Below are 24,834 nucleotides of genomic sequence, written 5' to 3' on the forward strand. Positions count from 1 at the left end.
GGGGCAAACCCCACTCCACCGCAGGAGCTGACATGGGGGGTTTCGTGCATCCCTGCCTCTCTGAGATTCCCTGAGATTCCCGGGTTTGCCGGGATTCACACCAAAACACCGCAGCCCTGCACGGGAGAGGAGAGCAGCAGGAGCCACGGGGTGCCCGGAATGCCCCATCAGGTGCCCCTCAGCTGTGCCCATCACCGGCTGCCCGTGCCACGTCCTGCTGCCGGAAGGGACCGAGCCCAGCCGGCCCCGCCACCCCCTCTGTCACCGCCACCCCTCTGCCACCACACGGAGCCCCCGGCCAAGCAGGTGCGGCTGCGTTCCTCTACTTCCTTTGCCCGATTTATGGCGCGATCATAAAAGCACCCTCCTGCACCGTGACTGCTAAATTAAAGCATTATTACTAATTAAAGCTTTCAGATAGCTAATAGCTTTCTGATAGCTAATGCCATTATTCGGCTTGGAGGTGGCCTGACCGAGGGGGCAATGTCCTCCTTCCCCGCCCCCTTCAAAGCATCTGTGGCATCTTCCCCGGGGCTCAGGGGGCACCTTTGTCCCCACAGGAGACAAAGACAGAGCTGAGTGCTGGGGCCGGAGCCCCCAGGTCCGCACAGGGTAAGCCCCGGGTCCCCTCCCTCACCCCGGACACTTCGGTGGCCTGACAGCACCGATGGCACCGGCCGTGGGTGGCACTGAGAGGAGCCCCCCTCCCCAGCCAGGAGCACGGAGGGCAGGGCGGGCATCCCGACAAGGGAATGAAAAGGCAGAGCCGGGACTTTGAAACTCCAAGCTTTATTGAGTAGCTTCGGCAGCGCGTGCATCACACGGGGGGAGGCGGGAGGCGAGGCCGCGGGGGCTCAGCGGCGGCCGGGGGAACGCTTGCTCCGCTCCCCGCGCCCCGGCACGGGCCGGGGGCTTTAGTTGGTGGGGTGGTAGGCACCGCGCTGGTGCCACTGCATGTCCCGGATGCGCCTGACCGACTGGATCTGGGGGTGCTGAGCGCCGAAGTCTGAGCTGTCCTTGTAGTCCCCCTTTTCAAACAGGTACTGGTAGCCCCGGTAGCCAGGGTACTGGTATCCCACCCACCTGCCAAGGCAAGCCGGGGGTGGGGTGGGTCATACAACGCACATCAAGCCGGCAGAGCCCAGCCCCGCGGGGATGCTCCGGCACCGCCCGGGACCCTCCCCGGCCGCCCCCCGGGACTCACGTGCCGCTCTGCACCCGCACGGATGAGACCTTCTCCTGGTAGCCGTGTGCGTGGAAGCTGGGCACATCGTCGTCTATGATTTCGATCTTCTTGCCGGTGAAGCTGGGGTTTTCGTACAGCACGATCTTGTGCTCCTGGCTGTCCTGCAGCCGGGAGAGCAGAGACGGGCGTCAGCGGCTGCCGGCCCCGCGGGGCTGGGCAGGGGGGGCAGAGCCCAGGGCTATGGGGAAACCGAGGCCAGGGCCGGCACCTCGTGCCGCCGCTCCCACCGATGCCGGGGCTGCTCCGCATCCCTCCATCCGGCTCAGAGAGCCGCTGCCTGCGCGGGCACTGCCAGACTTACCAGCAGACGTCCTCCGCTCTGGGGTCACCTGCCACTGCCCCCGTCCCCGCGCCCCCTCCGACCCCCCCACGGCTCCCCGGGCCCCGAGGGCTGGGGCGAGGGTGCGCAGGAGGGGGTGCCCCTCCGCCCGCGGGGCTGGGGAGGGCGGGGGAAGGCTGGGGAAGACTTCTGGCTGCAGACCTTGGTCTGGCGGGTGGGTAGTGGCTGTCTGGGTGCTCTCACCACTTTGATGGGTCTCAGGGAAGTGATGCTGTCGCTTCTCCGGCTGTTGGTCCAGGAGTCCCAGCGGGGGTACTCCCCCTTCTCAAACACAAACTGCTCCCCTTTGCAGCTTGCCTGCTCGTAGCCCACCCAGCTGGAAGAGAGCAGGGGACGCGCTTCAGAGGGGGCAGCGGAGCGGGGGTCGGCCCCCGGCACCGCCCCCGGCGAGCGCCCGGGCTGAGCCCCAGCCATGTCCCCTGCTCCCTGCCAGGGACAGGGAGGTGCCAGCGAGGTGCCAGCGAGGAGCTGCGGTGCCTCCGGTCAGCGGTGGCACCGCAGGGCTTCCCACTGTGGATGCTCCGACGTGGTGGCCACACATCCTTGGTCCCTGGGGACTCACAGGATCCCCCAAAAGTCCCAGCTGGGGCTTTGCTCCGACCAGGGCGCTCTGCAGCTGCCCCGTTGTTCTGGGAGCAGCACTGCTGGGGACATTCCAGGGGCTTTTCAGGGGCTCTCCCTTGCCCAGAGCCTGTGGCTTGGAGAGCACACACAGGGCCAGCAGGTGGGGGGGAGAGAGCACCAGGAGGGTCCCAGTCTCACCTATCCCTGCACCCAAAGTGAAGCAACCCAAACTGGGGGTAACGCTGTGACCTGTGCCCATGCCCACACCCCTCCACTCTCCCTGCCGCTGAGTGGGGTTATCAGCCTGTCCAGGTGACAATGCCACCCTCTGCTCACACACAGTGTCCCCCTGCTCACCTGCTGGCAGCCCCTGGCACCGGGCACTCACTGGGGTGAGGTGGGCGAGCAGCTCAGCGGGGTTGGCCACACGAAATCCGGGCTGCGGTGCGGGTGTGGCAGCGGGGGGACCCCTCCTCCCCAGCCCCCTCCCTCCCAGCCCCGCCCGGCCCCCAGCCCCCCTCACGTACGGTCCAGAGTGCACCAGGATGGAGCCCACTTTGTCCACGCCGGCTTCCTTCAGGTTGGGGCAGGCCCCGCTGAGCTCATGGCAGCGGCCCTGGAAGTTCTCCTGCTCGAAGATGGCAATCTGGAAGAGAGCAGGAGCTCAGCAAGGGCATCACCCCAACCCTGCAGCCACTTTGTGGGGGCACACGCTGTCCCCGGCCACTGGAGCAGCACATCTGCAGCAGCCCAGACCTCTCACCCTCCCAAAACTGCACTCCTGAGGCTTTTAAGGAGCCTGCAAGTGCAAGCTGGCATGCATCTGAGGGTGCAGGTCTCACTCACGGGTGCCCTGCCAGCACTGTCCCGGTGCTCCTGGCAGAGGGATGCTCACAGGAGGCATCAAACAGCTGAGGGACTCGGGTTGTGGCTGGAGCACCGCAGCCACCAGAGGGACACGGCCTCTCCCAGACACCCGGGGACAGCTCGGGGACAGCCCCGGGGCTGCCAGCTCAGCACAGATCTCAGGGGTCAGCGGGTGGTGGGGACAGACCTGCTGTGTCTGCAGCGGTGGTGGGAGATCAGCAGCACTTGATCTGCTCCCAACCACTCCACCTGAGGCTCCGGGATGCCAAAAAACCCCCATTCCCCTTCCCCTCGTCCTGCTGCAAACAGTTCAGCAGGGCAGCCAGCCGTGCTTGGCACCATCTGGGAGTGCTGAGGGGTGCTGGCAAGGGGAGCTCAACTGCTCCCAACAGTGTCTCTGGGTATGATTTGGGCACCCAGAGAGGCTGAGGGTGCCCTGCAGGGCTGGGCACCGTCCCACTGACCTTGGAGCTGGCTTGCTGCTGCTTGGAGGCTGGCATTTGGTGCTCGGAAGCCATCATCAGCTGGGTTGTCTGCTGCCTTGGGAGGGAAACTCAGCACGTTAAAATCTGCCACTGAGGACACACAGGGGACCATGCTCAGAGCCCCGTGTCCGTGCCCTGTGTCCGTGCCCCCATCTGTACCCTGCAGTTTGCCCAGGGAAGAGGCTGTTGGGACCAGGATGGGCTCAGGCTGGGCTTGCCAGGGACAAACTCTGCTGAGGGCTGCTCAGCACCCCAAACCTCCCCAGGCTCAGAGCACAGTCCTTGGGACCTGCCCGGTGTCTCCAGTGAGCCCAGGGAATTCCTAAATCGTTCCCAGTGGAGCCCAGGCCCTGTCCTCGAGGATTTCCTGCTGTCCCTGTCCAGCAAGTAACATCTGAGCATCCCGGTCCCACGTGGGTGCTTGAAGAGGTGATGGAGAGAAGCACCGGGGCTTCCCCCACCTGCCCCAGCCCCAAGGAGCCTGTGCCGAGCCCTCCCGACCCGGCCTGGCACCGCCGCTCCTCGGAAGGAGCCCCGTCCTCAAGCCCAGAGGGACCCTCAGTGTCTGAGCAGGTCCCAAACAGGTGAAAACTCGTTCCTGACAAAACAGAAACGGAGCCGTGGCCGGGTGGTGATATCCTGCTTTGGGCTGCGGGGACGGGACTGTCCCCGGCTCAGCCGCTGGGTGCCCACACCCCGCTGGCACCGGGAAGGGACCCCGGCCCCGGGGATCGGGAGGAGGCTACGGCAAAAGACAGGACAATAAATAGCAAAGTCTTACCAGTTATACCAGTACCCGCTTGAGCCAGTGACGGGCTGGGGCCGGGAGGTGGAATTTATACCGAGCTGCAGCAGAGAGGTGCCAAAACTATTTACAAAATAGTTAAAGCCTGATTCAAAGCGAGAATGCTGGATTAAACCCCAATGAAAACCAGGGTCAGCTGATCCGCCGCAGCCTTTGTCTGCCCGAGCACCAAGCCCGAGTTATTTCATTACCTGTCACATTCGAGTCACCCGCTTTGTCGGGTTGGTGGCGAGGAGATTTGGAGTTTGCAAGCATCAGCCGAACGCGTGCCAAGAGCCGGGGCGGCCCTGGCCAACAAAGCCCTGCCAGCCCCGCTTCAGGCGTTTCGGGGCCAGAGACTTGATCCCCCCGGCAGCCGCCGCCGGAGCTGCTGAGCTCGGCTCTTTCCATGCGAGATAAAACGCCTCAAAGCGCTGGTGAACGTCTGGCTTTGCCCGTCTGCAGCCCGGCCGTGCCAGCGCCGGGGGGAACCGGCGGGAGCCCCTTCCCGACACCGGCCCGGGGCTCCGGGCAGGGGCTGGGGCCGGTGCTGGGTGCAGCTGCAGCAGGGCAGCAGCCGGGGCTGAGCATGGGTCACTCAGGTGTTGGGTGCTGGGCTCCTCCCGTGTTATTCCCACCCTTTTGGGGCCCCTGAGAAGCACCCCAGCCCCACGGGGCAGTAGGAGCGGCAGCACAGGGTGACACCTGTGACACCAGGACAAAGCTGAGGTCACGAGGGGCTCAGCCTGGGACATGTCCCATGGCTGGGATGTGCCTGGATAGGCAGCACAGCCTGGGCTGAGCTGGGGGTCCCAGAGGGGGCCCTTTGCTGGCATTGTCCCATCAGCTGAGCCAGGAGGCTGCCCAGGGCTGGGGGCTCCTGGAGGCTGCAGTAAAAGAGGTTCCACAGAGGGGGGACACTGTCAGGCTCCCTGTGCAGCACCCACAGCCCCCTTCACCCCACAGAGCAGCTGGATTCCCCCTGTCACCCCAACAAGTGTCATCCGGCATGAGCAGACCGCAGACTTGCTCCTGCCTGCATACAGCACCTCCCGAGGGTCCCACAGCCGGTGATGGGCTGCAGCCCCCTCCAGGGTCACCTCTGCCCCATCCCCTACCCCAGGATGGCTGCACACTGGGTCACCCACAGGGTGTCATCACCAGAGCCTACCCTGGTAGTGACATGTGGTGGGGAGGGGTCAATCCCTGGGGTCTGCAGCTGCCCCAGCTCCAGGTGATGGGGTTTCCAGGGCCAGAGGGGCCAAGGTGACCGTGCAGCTCTGCAAGGAGCCCATCAGGCCATGGACAGGCCAGGGTGTGATCAAGAGTTTCCAGCATTCTCAGCCCTGGAGTCCTCCTTTCTTGCCTATGTCTCCTGCTGTAGCCCCACAGATGGACCCAGTATTGCCCTCCCCATCTCCTGGGTTAATCCGTTTGGATCCCGAGTCCTGGACCCTCATGGACCTGTCCCAGGTCCCAGTGCAGGGCCCTGCAGCCACATCCCATCCCCTCAGCACTTCAACAAGGGGCTCAGCATGGCTCCTGTGATTCCCTCCCTTGGCTCTCTTGGATTTAGCTCATCCCAGCCCCGGGCAGTGGGGGTGCCACAGCCCCCCCCCCGGCCGTGGCAGCCCCATGGACTGTTCTGGAAGCAGCTTTTGCCACTCGGGGCTGGGCACTCGCCTTTCACAGCCACCACCCGCCCCCCCCCCCCCCCTCCCCAAAGGGAAAAGCCCCAAAGGGTTTGCTCAGGGACCTGCACAAAGCCCTCAGGTGGACTCAAGCCCATCTCCCATCTCTGTCCCAGCCCAGTGTGTCCCCAAGTGTGGACCCTGAGGAAGGGCAGTGCCAGGGCAGCTCAGTGTCCCACCAGCACCCTGTGGCACCCCTCAACCCCCCACCTCCATCCCCAGAACAGCCCCCCCCCACCCCATGTCAGAGCCCATCCCCCAGGACAAACCACCCCAGGACTGTGGGAAACTTCCCTGGGGACAGGCTGGGGACCCTGCAGGACGCTGGGGTTGGGCACAGCCATCCCACCACGGCATGAGCCCTGCTGGGAGTGCACTGGACCTGGCACAACCCAAGGATGGCCGCTCTGCACATCCCCCCCGGCCCCCTCCCTGCCCCGGGCCTGGCACCAGCCCTGGGAGCGGGCAGGAGATGCTGTGGAAAGGGACAGAGGCACTGGAAAAAACCCTGACTCAGCAGCACCGAGGGGGGGTTATTTTTGGAAAGCTGCAGCCTTTATGTAACGCTGCGAACACCGGCGCTTCCCCCTCTGCCCTGTGCGCTGGGCACGGCCACGGCCCCCTCCCCATCCATCCCCTCTGCCCCCCTCCCCGGCCTCCCCCAGGACCAGGCAGGCCCCGGCAGCCTCCAGCTCAGAGCTTTATTGAGGTTTTTGCACAAAAAACACCACGGTCACGGCAGCAGCAGGGGGACCCCGCGAGGGGCCCGGCGGGGGCGGGGGGTCCCTCAGCTGTTCTCGAAGCAGCCCCGCTGGTGCCACTGCTGGTCCCGCACACGGCGCACGGACTGGATGAGGGGCTGGTTGGCGTCCCACTCGTTCCAGTGCCGGTACTCGCCCTTCTCGAAGACGTGCTGGCGGCCCCGGTACCCGGGGTACTCGTAGCCCACCCACCTGCGGGGAGCGAGGCGGTGCTCAGCAGTGCCCACACCACACCCTCACATCCCCTGGAGCAGGGGCAGTGTCTCCATCCCCATCCCAGTGCCCGTGTCTCTGCATGCCACAGCCAGGTGATGCTGCCCAGGGCCACTCCTGTGTCACCAAGTGTCACCCCACAGGCTGCAGCCACAATGCCCAGGTGGGAAATTCCGTGTGGCAGGAGGGGATGGAGAATCCGTGGAGAAGTGGCCACAGTTTCACTGCCGGGGTGGTGGGTTAGGGCAAAGAGCCATCATCCAGCCCCAGGGACACTGCCACAGTCCCTATGGGCCCTGTGGGCCAGGGGAAAAGGTGGCAGCAGGGAGGGAACAAGGGACATGATGGGCATGAGCAGCACCATGCAGTGGCTGTGCCAGGTGTCCCTGCCACCACTCTGGGGGCAGGGGGACAAAACCACAGTGCCACGGACAGGAACCTGTAGGGGTGTCCCCTGTGTCCCCATCCTTACGTTCCGTTCAGGGCCTTGACGCTGGCCACGCGGTCCTGGAAGCCGTGGGCCCACAGGCTGGGGACGTCGTCGTCCACAATCTCCATCTTCCTCCCGGCGTAGCCCGCGTTCTCAAACAGGTGGATCTTGTGGTCGGCGCTGTCCTGGGGGAAAGGGCGGCTCAGGGGCTGCCCCCAGAGTCCCCCTGTGGTCCCCAGGGCTGTGGCCACCCCAGCACAGCCCTACTCACAATCTGGAGGGGCCGGATGGACATCAGGCTGTCGCTGCTGTGGCTGTTGGACCAGGAGTCCCAGCGGGGGTAGTCGCCCTTCTCCAGCACAAACTGCTCCCCGGCGTAGGCCTGGCGTTCAAAGCCCAGCCACCTGCAGGAGCCCAGCGTCAGGGGGGTGCTCTCCCTGCCACCCCCTGGGGCTGCTCTGTCTCCCCCCACCCCAGACTTACGGGCCAGACTCCACCTGGATGGAGCCCACCTTCTCCATCTCCTTCTCGGTGATGTTGGGGAGCTCCTCTGTCAGCTCACACCTTTTCCCCTGGAAATTCTCCAGCTCGTAGATCGTGATCTAAGGTGGGGAGAGAGGCTGTCAGCCAGCACAGCAGGGGAACACCCCAGGGAATGGGGGCAGCAGTGGATCAAAGGCCTCTGGCCGTGTCCCTCCATCTCGGCCATCCCATGCCGATGTCACTCCTCACCCTGACAGAGCTCTGGGCCGAGCTCCGGCCAAGGGGGTTGGTTTGGTAAAGCACAAGCTGGAATTTTGTCCATGACAGGCTGAAAACCAGCTCCAACACAGTACTGAAAACACAGAAGGTTTGGGCTAAGAGAATTCCTGAGCTCTCGGCTACCTCTCCTACCCCAGCCTGCTCATTGCCCATCCTTTCCTTATCACTGCTCCCTCCAGATCCAACCATCCCCTTGACCTGGCCTGGCACAAGCTCTTTATTCAGAGTTTCCTTCTAAGCCCTGCCAGGTGCTGAGACCCCAGTGCCTCCCCAGAGACCACAGCAGGCTGCTCTGTTCTCAGCAGAGCCTCAAGGCCGAGCTGCAGGATAGGTTGGAGCCGGTTGGAGTGTGGCACGGAGCAGGGCCCAGGGTGCCCAGCACCATTCAGGGACCAGGAGGGTCAGTGGGGTGACCAGGCATCCCCTGGCACTGTCCCAGAGGGGTCCCAGCTGCAACACCTGAGCCTGGGACAAGGGCAGAGCCTCCTGCACACACCGCATAATGGGGGACAGAGGCTACGCCCAGGTTCCTCAGGAGTCTGTGTGCACCCCACAACAATAAACAGCTCCAGCTTCTGGCGTCCCCCTCTCCCACTGGCAGGATCTGCTCCCATCTCCAGCCTTCCCTGTCCAGGAGCAGCTTTGTGGGAAGCTCTGCACCCACCACATCCTCTCCAGCTGATTCAACCTATGAGCTGAATCCAAACCTACAAACACACTCGGGTAGTCTCAGCGCCTGGGCCCACAGCTGATCCCGCTGTGCTGGGATGCTTCATCTCCTCGATTAAATCCCTGGGCAGCTGCACACCAGCCCGGCCAGCCAATGTCCTTGGCAGGCAAGGGAGCAGTGTCCCTCCTGCCAGGCAACAGCAGCAGATTCCCAGCCCCAGCTGCTTCCCAACCTGCGGCACCCCCGGGGCCACCACCCACTGCTGCTGCGGGAGAGCTGGAGGCCACTCCTGTCCCCAGCACCACCTGCAGTGCTGGCACTGGCGCTGCATCCCACGGCTCCACCCAGCATCCACCTGTCCCCAGTATAGCCCAGTATACCTTGTAGTTGCCACCTCGCTCGCCAGCACCCTCCCCAGTCGCCATCTGCTCGGGGGGACTTTGCTGCTCGGTCATTGTGCCTGGAAAACCCAAATTGCAGGAGGTTAAGGCGGGAGGCACCGGGATCTACAGCCGGTAATGAAACACAAAGGATGAAGCTGGCACGGGAAGAGGCAGCACGGGTTAGCACAGACCGCGATGCAGCAGCTGTAAATCCCCAGGGATGTCCAGGCTAGGAGCAAGCTCCGTTATCCATCCTCCTGTCCCTCCTGCACACGGGCCCCAAATCCTCACCCAGGCACCCGCAGGACTGAACCGAGCCACGTCCCAAGTGACACGGAGCCCTCTGCCCCGGGCAGCTCGCCCAGTTGTCACTAAACTCCCATCGCACATCCCGGCCTTTGTTCCCAGCAGGAACAAAGCTGCTGACATCCTTCCCCACAACATAAACCCGACACCTCTCCCTCGCTCCAGCATCCCGGGGGACACCAAACCCGGCAGCTGGAGCCGGGGGATGGGGACGGTGGTGAGAGCCCCCTCCTCGCTCTCCAGGAACATCCACACAACTCTGCTCAGACATTGGACCGCGCCTTCCCCGGCCACGCCACGCTGACAAGGGGGGCTTTAAGAGACGAATAAAGGACTTTGATCAACATCCTCGAATCAAACCCCGCAGCTTTCACTTCTCGCCAAACCCTTCGCTGGGGGAACACCTCGGCTCAGACACACACAAAAATTCTTTGTGAAAAGCCCCTTGCGGTCCCCGGCGGTGCCGCCGCTACCTCTCCGTGTTGGTTCCGCTGTGCCGGGGCGGCGCGGGTGGCCCCGCTATTTATGGGCTGCTTCTGAACAGAACAGCAGAAATCCCCGAGCGCTGATACAGCAGCTGCGTCCACGGAATTCCATCCATGAGATTTCATCTCAATAGCGCGGGCGCGCAGCGAGCTATGGAAACGTCATGCAGATTTCTCCCGGCCGTCCCTCGGCCACGGGCCACTCGATTTACAGAAGATTAACGTCGAAATTCACATCAGCACGTTCACGCTGCTTCTTGCCAGGTTCTCTGGAAAACTCTGCCGTCAGCAGTTCACGGGAGGGTTTAGCCTGGAAACCGAGCGCAGCGCGAAGCAAAAACCGGGCAGAATATCCCCGTTTGTGCGGGCTCCCGAGCAAGGTGTGACAGGGCCGGGGTCGGCTCCGGGAGCTCGGCGGGAAGCTGGAGCAGCTCAGGAGTTTCAGATTGACATTCTTGCCTAAACTTTGGCCCCAAGCAGGTTCTCTCCAGTGAGTCCCTTTTCTTTCTCTGCCCCCAGTCTGGCTCCCTCCCCAGCATTTCCCAGGAACACGCTGGGAACAGATACTGGGGTGTGTGACGAGGGGTTTCTGGAGCCTGGCACAAGGCTTTGTGCATCTTCACAGGCACAGGATGATGTCAGGGGGGAGAGCAGCCCTTCCACAGCAGGCACCAAACTGGGGCATTTCACTCTGCTGGTAGCAGGCCTGACTCCCCCTTCACCTCCGAGAGTCCCTTCAGACCCAAAGGTCCTGATTGCTCAGGGAACATTTTATTCAGCTGCACATAACCCCATTCACTACGGCCCTTGCAGGTTTTTCTACCTGCTCTGAGTGTGGCTCATCTTCAAACCAAGAACTATCCATGAAACCTTTACTGAAATTGCCAGAGAAGTGAATCCCCTGGGCCAGGCTGGACAAACGGAATGGGAGAGGGATGGAAACCTGTCCTGTTACACGTGTTGGAATGAGGCCCTTCAGCCCCATCCCACCCCTGGCCTTGCTGGGTGATGCTCCAGGCCTGGTGTGACAGGCATGACCAGGAGGTGTCTCCAACTGACTCTTCCTCACTCTGCCCATCCTGTGGCTCCTGATGAAGATTTGCTGTCCCACAGGGTGCCACAGCTCCAACAGGCACAGGCTGAGGAGGAATGGATTCATTTCTGTCTTACCAAACACATCATCTGTCCTCAACAAATTAGAAACACAGAATTTCTTGTGCCAGTCCCTTCCTTCCCAGCATTCTCAATTCACTGAGCTCTGCCAGGGCTGCAGGGCCCTGGATCTGCCTCTCCCAGCTCTCCACACTGACAAGGCAAATCCAAAAACATGACAGAAGGGGCACTGGATCTCCTGAATGCCTCTCCCAAACAGACCTCAATTTCCTCTCGCTGTCAGCCTCTTAAATCCCTTTGAAAAATGACTGTTAGAAAATAGATTTTTTTTGTTAATACCTGGCAAAGCTAAACTGGAACTGTAATGGTTCAGGACAAAATACAGCAGACAGAATATCTTTACTCCCTAGGAAACTGCAATAGAAAATACAGGATTTCTATCACACAATGTATTTATTGTGACCCAGACTGACAGACTCTAAGGCTATGTGAGCAATATAAAAGCTTAATCTCCACAAGAGCTCCTTCAAAATCAGATTTGATACCATTTTGTTTAATATGGAATGAGAAAAACTCATAAACCACCAGACCTTGGCTCTCCCCTCTTCTGCCAATCCCACCAGAAGTTATTTCAGATGGTATTTTTGCAATACATTTATACTTGAGCGAACAGGACAGCCAAGGAATTGAGCTCACCACCAGCTCAGGAAGGATTCCCACCCTCCACCCTCTCCACTCCCAGGGTGAGCAGAACTAGGCCTGGACTCAGCAGCCCCTGCCAGAACACCCCAAATCCCACTAAAGCTCCATGGAAGTGGTTCCATAGAATCACAGGATGGTTTGGGTTGGAAGGCATTTTAAAGCTCATCTCATTCTGCCTCCCTGCTCCCCCACTCTTCCACTAGATCAGGTTGCCCCAAGCCCTGTCCAACCTGGCCCCAAAAGCATTCACCTCCATCTTTAAAAGGAATTAAAGCAAATACCTGCTTTTCCTTCTCAGCACTGGGCTGAAGGGATGGATCCAACACATCCCTCACTTGGCTGCAGCTGCTCTTGCAGCAGCGTCCTTCAGGGAGGTGCAGACAGTGACCTCGGTCTGACAGGGAGCACAGTTATGGTGACAGCTCTGCATTTCACTGGAATAGCTTGTTTTACCCCCAGAGCTGGCTTGGGGACAGCACTGCCAGTGCTGGGAACTCGCCCCAGAGGTTCTGTACCTGGATACACCTTGTGAGGCAGAGTCACACCCTGCCCAGCTCCCCCTGAAACACACAATCCCTGCAGAAATCCGGGATTTGTTGTTCCAAACCTTTTACAGGTCACACTTTGTATTCCCACATCTGCCCCACGTGCATTTCAGTTTGCAAATAACTTCTTTGCAAACACAGAACAGGGTGAAACAAACTTCTGTGGGAGTGAAAAGGGGATGGTGTGTGTGGGGGTGAGTCTTGGAATGTCAAAGGTTGGAGAACCAAAAATTGCTTCTTTCTCCGCAGGAAGTGAAAGGCTCTGGTGGATCAGGACCAAACTGAAAATTCACAGATGTTAAAAAAGGAGAATTTGCTAACAGAAAAAGGAAGAAATCCACAACTGGGAATTCCAATAGAAAGCAATGGAGCAGCCGTGCAAGTTGCTGACATGACACCTGGAGCTGGGATGGTGAGAGGAGGGCAGTCAGAAAGTGTTTCTGAATTCCACAAAACACAACATCCCACCTCTAAAACCCAATATTGATGTGGCTTTTTAAGGAAGGAGAAACAGCTGAGGAGCTGTGAGGGGGAGACAAAGGAACTGCCAGGGCCTCCATCACCTTCACAGCATCATTTTTTGGACAAGTGCTGAACCTGGCTCCAGGGCAGGATCCAGGAGTGAAGGAAGCAGCACATCTGAAGGAACCTTAGAGCTCACTTCCATCTCCAACAAACAGCAGGAAAAAGTAAATGGCAACAAAAGTGAAAGCATAAAAAATTCCAAGCAGCACCATTTGGAATTAAAATAGAATTATATAAAGTGTATTACAGTCTATCATTTGAGAAGTAATAACATATTTATATATCTTTTATTACAGAGCGATAACCCGAAGAGAAGGAAGTCGATATTTAATCCATGTACAATATAAAGAAATAACAGAGCAGAAAGAAACACTTTCCCATTCAACAACATTCTAAAGATGCTCTTTAATTAGACATTTAAGCATTAAACATTTCTCAGTAGTAGGTTAAACTACTCAGTACAGTAATTTCAGTGCATTGTCCAAGCAGACGTGGAAATGCAAACACATTCAAGGGCTTTGTGGAAACCTCGTGTCAATCCCCTCAGTTTCCTCAACACAAACAGTTATGGAATTTCTGGCCTAGACTAAGAACCAGGAAATCCTCCAACTGTTGGGAACGCAGCACTGTCACCTGTGGAAGTGGAAAACCCAGCCTGTGTGAATGTTCCTGTGAGCAGGGACTTGCCTGATCGCCACTTGATGTGAGTGAGAACAGCCACCATCATCCTCCTCACCTGCACGTGCTGCTCAGGCTGGCCCAGGTGAGGACACACCCATGGAACCCTCGGGTGCTGCCACAGGAATACAACGCAAAAAACAAGCCAAGAGTCACCTTTTCCACCATTATCTAAAGGAGAGGGAAGGGAATCTGTGCAAGGTTTTACAAGGAGCTGGTCAATGGTGGTGGCTGCAATGACACGGGCCATCCCCAAATTCCATTGGAATCCTGGGGATCTCTGCTCCATGGGGAGCAGAGGGGCTGCCAAAATAACACTGGCAACAGCTCCCATGAGAAAAAAGGGTAAAGCAACAGGGAAAAAGACTTTTACATCAGACAGATGTCTCCATCTCATCTCCAGGGAGCACAGGGAGCTGCCACCGGAATAAAATCCAGGAGCGAGAGATGTGCAGATGGGACTTGTCTCCTGCCATCCTGCTGCTATTTCCTGCAGACTGGGACTGCAAATCTCCCCCCACTGTGACTCCTCCATGAGGTGAATTGGCACATGGTTTTGGCAGCTCCAAGCCTGACAGACAGCGGCCCGGGCAGGCCCCACGGGAGCCGCGCTCCTGAAACGCTGATTTGGGAAAAAAGACAAAAGGAAAAGGAGCTGAAGTGCTGGTGCTTTATGGTTTGTATCCAGAGGAGCCCCTCAGCAGGACGTGGGGAGTGCAGCCCAAGGAGCTCTGCTAGGTGAGGGGAGCTTTCCACTCTCCTTTTCCCTCTTCCTGGTGGAACACCTGGAATCGCCTCCCTCCCTGGGCTACGCTTTCAAAGGTTACTGAAAGAGCACTTATCTGGGGCAAGAATTGAGTTTGTCTTCCATGGCCACGGTGGTTGGTGTTTCAGAATGAGTGTCCAGAGACAGGGAATATCTGAGAATTAGGGATACTCAAACACCTGTGTGGTCCAGGAGATCTCTACTCCGCTATCAGCACATCTCGCCAAAGGAAAGACAGGAAATCGTCTGAGAAACTGAAGATCACATTTAGGTTATCCCACAAAATCAGCATAAAAATAAAAACTTAAACCTGGTATTTACAGATTAACAAATAAAAATATGAAGTGGGACTATCTGAACTGCTATTAAAGTGACATTCAACAATTAACTGGAACCCTGATATGAGTGTAACATCCTCCCTCTTCCCTTCCTTTTTTGTTATAAAAACAGTATTTACATATTTTTACTTCTTTTTTTTTGTTTTTTAAGAGAACTGATTGACATTATTGCTTGATCCTTTTTAGGAAAGACATTCCAATGAAGCAATTATTCCACATGCTGACAAAACACAGAATATACCACTTCAAGAGTGACAAAAGTTAACATTTTGTTCATCTAAAAATTATCTCCATCTGCCAGGTCAGCAGATCACATGTAAATACAAGCCAATCAAAAATACATTTTACAAAAAATAATCAAGTTTCCTTTTTCAATATGGCAGTAAACAGGATTTGTTCTTCCACTCTCACCTTCCACAAATTTCATTCTAAATAGGAGCTTACTATTTGTTCACAAAAAAAAAAAAACCTCAAACAGAAAAAAAAAGGATAAATTTGATTAAAATTATTATTTTCATAAACAAACACAAAGCCCAGCCAGACACATCTCCCAGAGGTGAACACCTACAGAGTCTGTCCCACAGCGAGGGGAGTTCCCTGGATCACAGCACTCCCAAATCTCTCTGTTTTCCAAGACTTTCTGAAGTGCTAACCATGACCCAGGGGGGTTCTCCTGGCAGGCAGGTCTGAAGTGCCACTGTCCCCCCAACCTGACAGACACAGCTTTGTATTTGACTATGAATTGAAGCAGCTTTTCTCCACAAAACAGGAAGGCACCATGCACAGAGCAGTTGAGGCAGGAAGCAAACAGCAGCAACATGACATGGGGGTTTAGGTTCAGATGAGTTAAGGCTTCTGTTAAACTTCTTTATCTTCTCCTAGTTAGAATCACTGTCTGGAAAGGAAAACAGAAGGAAGGGTGTGATATGGTCAGGCAGCTGGAACAGGAACCCGTTAAAATGTGTTTTCTGTTGTAGTGCCACCTGGGTCTCTTCTATTTAATGCAATAAATGCTTAAGAGCTGCCCAGAATTGTGGTGAAAACACACAAGGTTTTCAAACTTTGGGAAATCCCAGTCCCAACAGAGACGGTTATGAAAATCAAATTATGTGCAGAGAATCAGTGGAACTGTGACTGGGAGTGGAGGGGCACTGACATCCCTGGTGCACAGGGCAAGGTAAGGGCAGCGGTGACACCAACACATCAAAAGAAATGAGAGTTTGTCTCTGCACACCTGCACTCAGCAAAGCCCCCCTTCCTACCCAAGTACCTTTTCAAACCTGATTCTCATAATGGCTCTGTCTCTTCTTTGATTTCAGCTCCTTCAGCCACTGAGGAGACTTTTCTTCTGACCTAGGATATATCAAAATACTCTTTATTCCTTTAATATGAAAACTCCTGACACAAACAACAAAAAAGAAAGGTACAGCTTGTTGCATTACTTTTTCCTTCCACTAAGAAGAGCATTAGCCTTTTCCTGACGCTGGGATTCTCTCACCTGTCCTCCTTTTCCACACTGGAGGGCAGCACTCGGCTGCCGGGAGTGCCGAGCTGTGCTTTGGGGGATTTGAAGAGCTGAGCAGAGCCGATGTCACCAGCGCTCTCAGACTCCTGTCTTTTCCGCAGTTGGGCCTAAATATAAAAATAAAGAAATGGGTCCTTTTAAGCCAGCATCCAGGCTTTTTTTTTTTCTTTTTGGAATGCAGAATGGATCACTCCAGATTTATAAAAACAAAAAAATTCCCTGAAATGAGTGAGGGAATTCTTTAAAAAGCATCTGCAGCTACTGAACTGGTTTATCTCGCACCTACTGGGCTCTGCCTAAGCTCACCTTGAGAACAGAGTGATCCATCCCTGGGAACACAGGCAGTCTCTGGGCTTGCACAGATGACCTTGGAGTGTGCTGGATCTTGTCTTCCTCCTCAGAATCTTCCTGTTGCATAGTTTTCTTCTCTTCTAATTAATTGTTGAAAAGAAAAAGAAGCAGAGGGGGAAACCATAAGCCAGCTCTTCATCTCTGCCTCGTCTGAGATCTCTTCCTGCACTCAAGCAGGAACGAAGGGCAGTCATTCAAAAATGCTTTTTACAAACTCCTGCCCTTCCACCCAGGCTGATCACAACCAACTATTCCACGTAGCTGAGGGGTTTACCTGTGGAATCTTTGAACATCCAGCCATTATCTTGCTCTTCTGTCAAGGAAAACCTGTTCTCCAGGTCCAGCCCTCTGCTCCTCCGCAGTGAGTGCGACGCAGGCGCCCGGCAGCGGCGCTTCTTGCTCAGCTGCACCCGAGTCTTCAGAGCACTGGAGTCCAGGACAGCCGTGTGCTGGAGAAACACACACCTGGGAATGAGCCCCACCTCCTCCACAGTGAAATCCCAACCCACTTGATTGCATTCACCAATTAAAAGATGTATTTGCATTATTATTATTATTGTAGTCACTTAAAATCATACTGAAGAGAGTGTATGATGAGGACATGGTACTTCGTGGCTAACTGGGTGTAATCCTTTGATCTCTCTAGGCTGTGGATTCCTGAGTTGCATGAATAATTTGCACTAAATAAATATAAAAAGTAACTGCAATAATCAGGAGTTTGGTTCCTAGAGTGTTTTATGAATGCAGACCTTGCTAGCCAGTAGCAGCTGAAGGCAAATCTCAAGACTGGGATCTAAAAAGAGCAACTACACAAAATTCCCTTGGAGTGCAGAGCTGCAGCTTCCCTGCCAGCCACAAACACTCAAAGCCACTCACCAGCAACAAGGACACTCCAAGTTTAGTGTCACAGCATTCAGAAAACTTCTGTGATCAGTCATTTCCAACACGTCCAATAAGCAGTAACAGTTACAGAGCAAACCAAGGAGCTGTAATTTATTTACTTGTTTAAAGCAATTTACTGTAACAGATTTGCCTGTAACCACCAAATATCCCAGAGTCTCCCCTTCTCCAGAAGATGTAAGTTTGCTCTTTTTCCAAAAGATTTCAGGTCAGGAATAAACTACTCATCACACAGCGTTTTCCAGCTGCACTTGGGGCTAACAGTGTTTTACAGTGGTTCAGGGACAAAACAGAACTTTCTGGAAGTGTTCAAACACTGTGTGGATGTGGCACTTAGGGACATGTTAGTGGTGGCCTTGGCAGTGCAGAGGGAACAGTTGGACTCAGTATCTTAGATGGCTTTTCCAAACTAAAGAAAGTTCTCGCACCATTAGACCTCCTTAACTGTCTATGGCCTGAAACTCCTGGTCTTACACCAACAGCAAGATTCTTCACTATAAAAAATCCTTTAAAATGCAACTGTGAGCTACTATGGGAAGAAACTAACTGTAAATAAGAAAAGTATTAGTGAAGGTCTTTACAGCTTTAAATCTGCATGGCTGACAGCACAGCAGTCACTGGCTGTTTGTGTTGTTTAATTATGCTTCCAATATTCATCCCTGGAAGTGTCCAAGGCCAGGTAGGATGGGGCTTGGAGAAATCTGGTCTAGTGGAAAGCGTCACTACCCATGGCAGGGGGTAGAACTGAATGAGCTTTAAGATCCCTTCCAACCCAAACCAGTCTGGGATTCCATGATAAATTATCCAAGGCCATCACCTTTATGGAACCTCTCAGAACCTGAACACTACAGAGACTTAGAAGAACTCTGCAGTTTTGATCCTAAACTTTTCAGGCAGGAAAGCAGCTGGGAAAACTCAGTGTGGGAAAGGCTGGGCAAAACTAGCTGCAAGGTTTCCAGAAGGAACTGCTTTGCAGGGATTAACTGAGGGAACACACAACGGCAACTCACATCAATGAAGGAGAAATAACCCTTGTCCTCAGGGAGCGTGTCCCCTGCAGGAGGCAAATCAGCCCCATCAGTGGAGTCCATGTCCGTGCTGGAACGGTCCAGGCTGGTGCTCCTTTGGTCTTTGGAGAAGTCATGGTGCTCAGCCAGGGAGGGTGGCTCTGTCTGTGAGGACAGCGAGGACGGGTGGCTGCCCGGGGGCTGCTTCCGCCCTGACACAACCTCATTGTCCAGGGAAGGAGATTCTCCCACAAAGCTGCAAACAGAGCAGATGGAATCTGTGAGGTTTGGGGGCAAACAAAGAGCTGCAAGGCCAGGCTGGATCACACGTGGTCAGCAAGAGTTAAATAGAAGTGGGACAGAACGTTTGAGTACCAGCAGCAGGGTGGGGATCCCTTCCCCGGCACAGCCTTCACCCCTCGGATTCAGTGTGGTGGGGATTGGGGCGTATTCCAGCCAGCCAGAGGATTTTTTTCTGGGAATGCTGGAGCTGAAGAGATCTGGGCACCAGGTGGCACCCTAAGGCAGGGCTCCATGGGCAGAGCTTCTGGTGCCTCGGGAAGGAGGGCAGCAGCACCTGCTCCCCGCGGCTGGGATGCTCCCAGTGTATTCCCAGAACTCCTCCCGTGGCCGAGACTCACAGGAATGAGCTACAGGGTCAGGACTGAAAGTCGGACACAATTGTGTCTGCCTTTGTCACAAGGGCTGGAGGATTCCTTGAAACAGAAGACTACTATCAATAAAAATTGGGCTGTCTTGCTTCTAATTCCCATTTTGAAAAAACAAAAACCTAAAGGATTTAGTTCTGATTTCTTTTTTCCTCTTGATAAAATTCTTTTGTCACTGAGCACCACTTCTTGGGCACAGATCTAGGAAAACTGTTCTAAACTTAAAAAACCCATGTATACATCAACAGGCACATATTTTAAACAATAAACCTTACTATTTGGTACAGCAATCCCAGGAGAAAAACACTCAGGAGTTTACTGCTGGATAACAGCATTCCATCAGCACCAGCACATGGTACAATGTCCAGTCTGGCAGAGCAGACACTGCCCAGAGAGTTTCCAGCACACGAGCAGAGGGAATGCTGCTTTCCTCCTTCACCAGTGGGCCCCAGGATAATTAAGAATGGCACTAATGAGCTCTGGGGGAAAGTTTTTGTCTAGGATTTTTGCTTCAAATGGCATTTGGTATCCGCAGCATTAGGCTTTAGAGGCACTGCAATATGGAGGAATGGAGAGGGGAGGGAAAATCTGCAGGACCTTTCATGGAAATTAAAGCATGTGTTGAAAGGATCCTGTTGGATTTGCACATCTCCAAAAAGTCTCTTCCCTGCTACATCCTAGGGCTGCAGCTGATACAATTCACTGAGGTTTTTTAAAACTGAAATATCTGAGAGCAAGATGTGACAGAAATCCAGCTGAATTAGCACTGGTTGGTGGTTCCTCATTGCCAAACCTCCCCAATTGATTTTCCTTTGGAGTTCCCGCACAATTACAGCCCCACACACCAATCCCTGTGGCACAGCTCATCCCCAAACATGAGAAGGATGCCTGGAGTCCAAACCCTGTTATGTGCAGTGGATTCTTTCAGTGAACGGCAAATTAGGGGGAAAATTCCCTTCAGGAAAATGAAATTGAAAACGTATTTTCAGTTCTCATTACTGAGATATATCATGCACCTCTTTCTATTACTTCATTAAGATTTCAGGGTCTGTGAGCACATCCACGAGCTGCCCCCGATGTTCCACAGGTGCATTTATAGACACTTCTCTGAGAAATCATCCCTCACGTGGAGCACACAAACCCAGCAGGATGGTTATCACAACAGGCAATAAACTGAAAGCAATCCTCACTTTCAACTGCAATTAAATTTAATTAGTTTTAGCAAGACAGTGTATAGAGAGCAGAAAGAAGGTGTTGATTCAGCCTATGAAATGAGGAGTCAGCTGTATGGATCCACCACCTAAAACCAATTCCTTTCTTGTAAAAAGCAATAATTTTCCTTATGAAGACTGTTCCAACCTAGAAGAGTTTTCTACAGTGCCAACTTGGAAAAGGTTATTAAAGCACTTAAGAAAAATTTAAATAAAGTCTTTTAAATAAACTAAGAAAAATCCAATTAACACCTCCAAATTGGAGGAAATGGTTTCAACTCTGTCCATCCCAAGGAGTGACTGGCCAAAGCCCACTGGAACCAACCCAGAGGAGCTCCTTATACTAGTTCAGCGGTTACTCAGTTCTAGAGAAAAATACTCCTTTCTTCACCTTCCAAAAGCTCATCCAGGAAAACAACCATGTTCATCCTGTTGAAGTTACAGCTTATGAGTTCAAAATTCCCTTCCTTTCCCAGAGAAGCAGTGCAGTCACCATCCCTGGAAGTGTTCAAATGCCAAGCAGAGGTGGCACTGCTTGACTTAATGGCCACAGTGGGATTCAGGTGAAGGCTGGACTCAGTGACCTCGGAGGGATTTTCCAGCCTTAAGGACTCTGTGGTTCCATGCAGATGACGTCATTCACAGAAGCACTAATGGAACACTCCTAAAATAATCTCTCAATGGCTCCAATACTGGGAAATGCCCCAGCCTGGAGGTTCCCCCAGCACAGCAGGAGGCTGCGACACCGTTTGGTCCCCGCGGGATGTGACACCGTGGGGCTGGCAGCGGAAATGCTCCGAGGGAAGCCAGCCAGGCCAAACAGGAAAACTGAACCATCAACATCTCCTGTGAGTTCCTGCCTCCAGCTGGGGCGAGGAGGAGGCACCAAAGGCAGAGCCCTGCTCACAGCACCCACAGCATGAGCAGAATGTCTGCACTGCTCCTGGCAGGGACTTCATCCAAAATAAACTGCAGACAAAATGCGCGTTCGATATATTCCAGGAAGACTTCCATTATTTAAAAGTACATTAATCTCATTTCTCTTCAAGTGCCTGAATTAATCCAGCAGTAATTCCTCTGCCATGAGGGGTAAGTCAAAAAAAAGCAGAGCAGTGGGGTAGCAAAATGCTGAAGAGTCTCTACACTGTCACCCTTATACTGTAAAAAAAGACAAAACCTAAACATTTCCTGCAGTGCAAACAAAATTCCAGCACATGGGTTTGAGTTCAATCCTTCAGTGAACCAGAATGTTTACATGGAGCTGTTCTAATCAGGATGGATGGATTGAAATAACTCTCCAGTGTTGTCTGCTCTGAAGCTGAGACAAGCACCTTTGTTAAGAAACTGATCTCAGAAATGTCTGTACCATCCTGGAATCCAAGTTAATTTTACAGCAGCCTGGCTGTCACTGTTGGCACTCACTCGACTGCTGAACCTCGTGCTGGTCGTTACCCTGATTTCATAAGCAATAAAATATTTATAACACACAGTTCTCAAGTGCAGAACAAACCAAACGTAATTGACATTAATGTCTGCTGTAAGATCCCAACAAGTACAGCATTAAAAACCAGATAAAATGCTATTTTCATACCACACTGAGCAGACAGGACATGAGTTCAGGGTAGATCAAGCTGTAATTTACACAACAGGTGTGAACTATAAAAAAACCTCACACTTTGCTGCTCTAGGTTTATTTCACTAAATCATTCTAAGAACAGAAAAGCATCAGCAATACTCAATGATATTCCATTTCATCCTCCACGTCACGACCAAAAAACAGTTGTGAGTCTGAGATGTGGGCAGGGAGAGATGCACCCTGTGTCACCCCACCTGAGGCCCAGGGTCCCTGTTCCAGAGGCATTTTGCCACTCTGCTATTCCAGAGGGATTTTTGCCATTCAACCCACCTGGTAGTACTGTTAAAGGAATGGCAATGACAGAAAATCAGATTTAAAAACTAAGAAAACAAACAGAAGTGTCCAAGAACAGGGCTTGGAGCACCCTGCCCTAGCAGAAGGTGTCCCACGGCCGAGGGCTGGAATGAGATAATCTTAAAGGCCCTTCCAGCACGAAACCATTCTGGGATAGTGGGATTCCAGCATTTCCCCTCATCCCTGAGCTGAGGAAAGCCCTCACCTGTCACCGCTGTGCCGTTGCTCGTTCCAGGTGCCGTACTGGCTGTCGGGCTCCTGCACCAGCGTGTCCGTGTCCTTCGCCCCCGGCGGCTGCCTGGAGAAGCATTGCCTCAGCTGGTCCTGCAACAAAACCTTCCGTCAGTGCTCCAGCCCCCGGCTGAGGGATTAACAGGCTTTATTGGCAATAAAAGGGTTGGAATCTGACAATTAAACTTGGCCGACTGGGAATGAACTTAAACACGAAGAGCTGCTGTGAAGTCGGAGCGAACAGACTCTCAGTAACTCTCTGTACAATAATTACAATAATTGTTTTCCTGGGCAAATAATGGATTCCAGAGGTTGGAGCTGACTCCCGGGTTTCAGGAACTCCATGCTGCTTTAATATTGCTCTTATCTCAGGTTGCACAGAACTTCTCAAAGCACCTATGCAAGCAGAAGGAATTCTGCTGGGAATGACATTTCATCTCCTCAAGCACAGCAGGCAAACATTGACTCCAGTGCTCTTTTTCTGGGTTTAATAAAATGATCCTTTTTTTTTTTTCCAAGCTTTCTTTGGAAAACATTCAAAATAAAACGCATAAATAAATAAAGAAGCACAGGGCCAGACACAAAAAGCTTTATACAAACTGATGTAACATCCAAACCCAATGCAGCACAGATCATAGTGGGTTTACTTTGTTTTACTCTGACCTCTGCTTTCCTGATGGTTTTTATTCCATGGATCTGCGCTTACCTAAGAAGGAATGAGTGGATGCCAGGCCCTCACCTTTCCAGGGAGAGAAGTGGGTCAGTGCTGGCACCCCAGATTTGCAGCACACCAATGTCAACCCAGCCCTGCAGCTGTGCTCAGTTATTCAGGGAGCTTCAAGAGTTCCTGAAATCCTACACTGGGAGCAGACAATTAACTGTTGGTGCCTTTCACCTTCATTACCCTGAACAAATACAAACATGGCTTTCAGCTCCAGATCAGTTATGCTTATCAAGATTTTATCTGACAGCAAATTACATGGTTTTCCACCTGCCCTTGGAAAAATCCAAGGATTTTTCGCTCTCTGTAAGTACCCCCTGCCTCTGACCCACTGAGCAGAACATATTGCTGGGACTAGAACACATCTCTCTCTCTTCAGGCAGCACACACAAAGTAGCAATAATTAAGAAATCCCATATTTAATGCATAGAATTCCTTCATATTATTGAGGGGAAAAAAGAGAAGATTGCATGTTTACTTGTTTCCTTAATTTTGTACACCTCAAAAATGCTGCCTTAAGGCTATAAAACCATTAAGGATAATTCAGCAATGCTGACACCTGGCTACTGAAGAAGTCCCACACTTCCAGCTCTCATAACCAGTTCTTATTTCCCAGTGGCCACAGCCACTCTTCAGCCCTGTCGTGCTCTTTGCTGACAAAGTGTTTGTGTTTTAATACAAAGAAAATACAAAAGGCTCCACAATTTACTCCAACTATCACCATCCACCTCAAAGTTAAAGACCAAGTTAAATTCTGTTGGCAATACTCAAGTAAAACGGGCTCGGTTTGTGAGTTACACGGAACAGACGTTTCCTGCTTTTCACACTCCAGATGTTCCTGCAGCCCCAGAATTCACTGGTTCTTACCATTTATACAATCATAGGATCTTTAAGGTTGGAAAAAAGCCACAAAAAGATGGAGTCCAACCTATCCTACATAGATATCTAAATAGAGATATGTACATGAATGCCTGGAGGCAAGTTAAGCTCTTACATTACCCATGCCAGGTACAAGATTCCAAATGCAAGCCAGGCACACGCTGCTTCCAACACAGGAGATAGTCTGGTATTTCCTAGAAACCACAGGGCATTTCCTCCTGCTTGGCTTGGCTGTATGTTTTGCCTTCCACAAAATCCCTCTGCAGCTTCCCAATCCCATGATTTGCTCCAGGGACTCCTGGGCTCAGCTCTCACCCAGTGGCCACAGCACCTTTGGCCGGTGGCTGCCCTTCTAGGAAAGGCACTAAAAAATACCAGTGGCTCTTCTCACTTCCCTCCCAACTGTCCACGCTTATTCAGGGTTGTTTTTTTTATTATTATTTTTTCCCTACCTTGATGCTTATTATGATTTTTTTTCAATGCCAATCCCACTCTTATAAACAATTTGTACAGTATTTTCCACTGGTTATGACTAAAGCCCATTGCCTCTACACAAGGCACCATTTTATTTGCAATCACTCACGCTGTTTCTACTAGAAATTAGACTAAAAAGCTTAGAAACAGGAGCAGGAGCAGCAGAGGGGCAGCTTTTATCGTGTTGCAGTGGGGAGCCCTTGTTTACACAGCGCTGAGTTATCGGGCCGTGGGGGCCGGACAGGAGGGGTGTGGACAGCCCAGATAACAACGGCTCAGCAGC

General features: G+C 53.5%; 3 protein-coding genes across 9 annotated transcripts in view; all 3 read right to left on the minus strand.

Annotated features, from left to right (window-relative positions):
- Window positions 1-773: 773 nt before the first annotated feature.
- Window positions 774-4,299, minus strand: CRYBB2 (crystallin beta B2). 2 transcript variants are annotated; one of them, XM_066200054.1, is made up of 6 exons: window positions 4,284-4,299; window positions 3,482-3,557; window positions 2,678-2,796; window positions 1,770-1,902; window positions 1,205-1,347; window positions 774-1,083 (listed from the first exon to the last, which is right to left on the minus strand). In XM_066200054.1, exons 2-6 carry the CDS (start codon window positions 3,536-3,538, stop codon window positions 915-917), a joined length of 621 nt encoding a protein of 206 aa, XP_066056151.1. In that variant the 5' UTR covers window positions 3,539-3,557; window positions 4,284-4,299; the 3' UTR covers window positions 774-914. The 2 variants fall into 2 exon arrangements, with proteins under 2 accessions (XP_066056151.1, XP_066056150.1); XM_066200053.1 differs by having other exon boundaries at window positions 1,728-1,902.
- A 2,376-nt stretch (window positions 4,300-6,675) lies between these two features.
- Window positions 6,676-12,617, minus strand: CRYBB3 (crystallin beta B3). Of its 3 annotated transcripts, none has more exons than XM_066200051.1 (6): window positions 12,084-12,617; window positions 9,194-9,273; window positions 7,865-7,983; window positions 7,653-7,785; window positions 7,424-7,566; window positions 6,676-6,930 (listed from the first exon to the last, which is right to left on the minus strand). In XM_066200051.1, exons 2-6 carry the CDS (start codon window positions 9,266-9,268, stop codon window positions 6,765-6,767), a joined length of 636 nt encoding a protein of 211 aa, XP_066056148.1. In that variant the 5' UTR covers window positions 9,269-9,273; window positions 12,084-12,617; the 3' UTR covers window positions 6,676-6,764. The 3 variants fall into 3 exon arrangements, with proteins under 3 accessions (XP_066056148.1, XP_066056147.1, XP_066056149.1); XM_066200050.1 differs by lacking the exon at window positions 12,084-12,617 and adding an exon at window positions 9,976-10,820; XM_066200052.1 differs by lacking the exon at window positions 12,084-12,617 and adding an exon at window positions 9,945-10,820.
- A 473-nt stretch (window positions 12,618-13,090) lies between these two features.
- The window catches only part of KIAA1671 (KIAA1671 ortholog), a 64,880-nt gene continuing 53,136 nt past the window's right edge, over window positions 13,091-24,834 (minus strand). For all 4 annotated transcript variants that reach the window (XM_066200044.1, XM_066200048.1, XM_066200046.1 and 1 more), the window contains 7 exons: window positions 22,452-22,570; window positions 18,441-18,693; window positions 16,805-16,979; window positions 16,486-16,610; window positions 16,153-16,286; window positions 15,925-16,007; window positions 13,091-15,549 (listed from right to left, as the gene is read on the minus strand). In XM_066200044.1, the coding sequence (XP_066056141.1) occupies window positions 15,929-16,007; window positions 16,153-16,286; window positions 16,486-16,610; window positions 16,805-16,979; window positions 18,441-18,693; window positions 22,452-22,570 (885 nt within the window). In that variant the 3' untranslated portion in view covers window positions 13,091-15,549; window positions 15,925-15,928. The remainder of the gene's footprint in view (window positions 15,550-15,924; window positions 16,008-16,152; window positions 16,287-16,485; window positions 16,611-16,804; window positions 16,980-18,440; window positions 18,694-22,451; window positions 22,571-24,834) is intronic.

Source organism: Chamaea fasciata, unplaced genomic scaffold, assembly GCF_029207755.1.
Source record: "Chamaea fasciata isolate MVZ Bird 193981 ecotype frontalis unplaced genomic scaffold, bChaFas1.0.hap1 SCAF_18, whole genome shotgun sequence".
Lineage (NCBI taxonomy): Eukaryota > Metazoa > Chordata > Aves > Passeriformes > Sylviidae > Chamaea > Chamaea fasciata.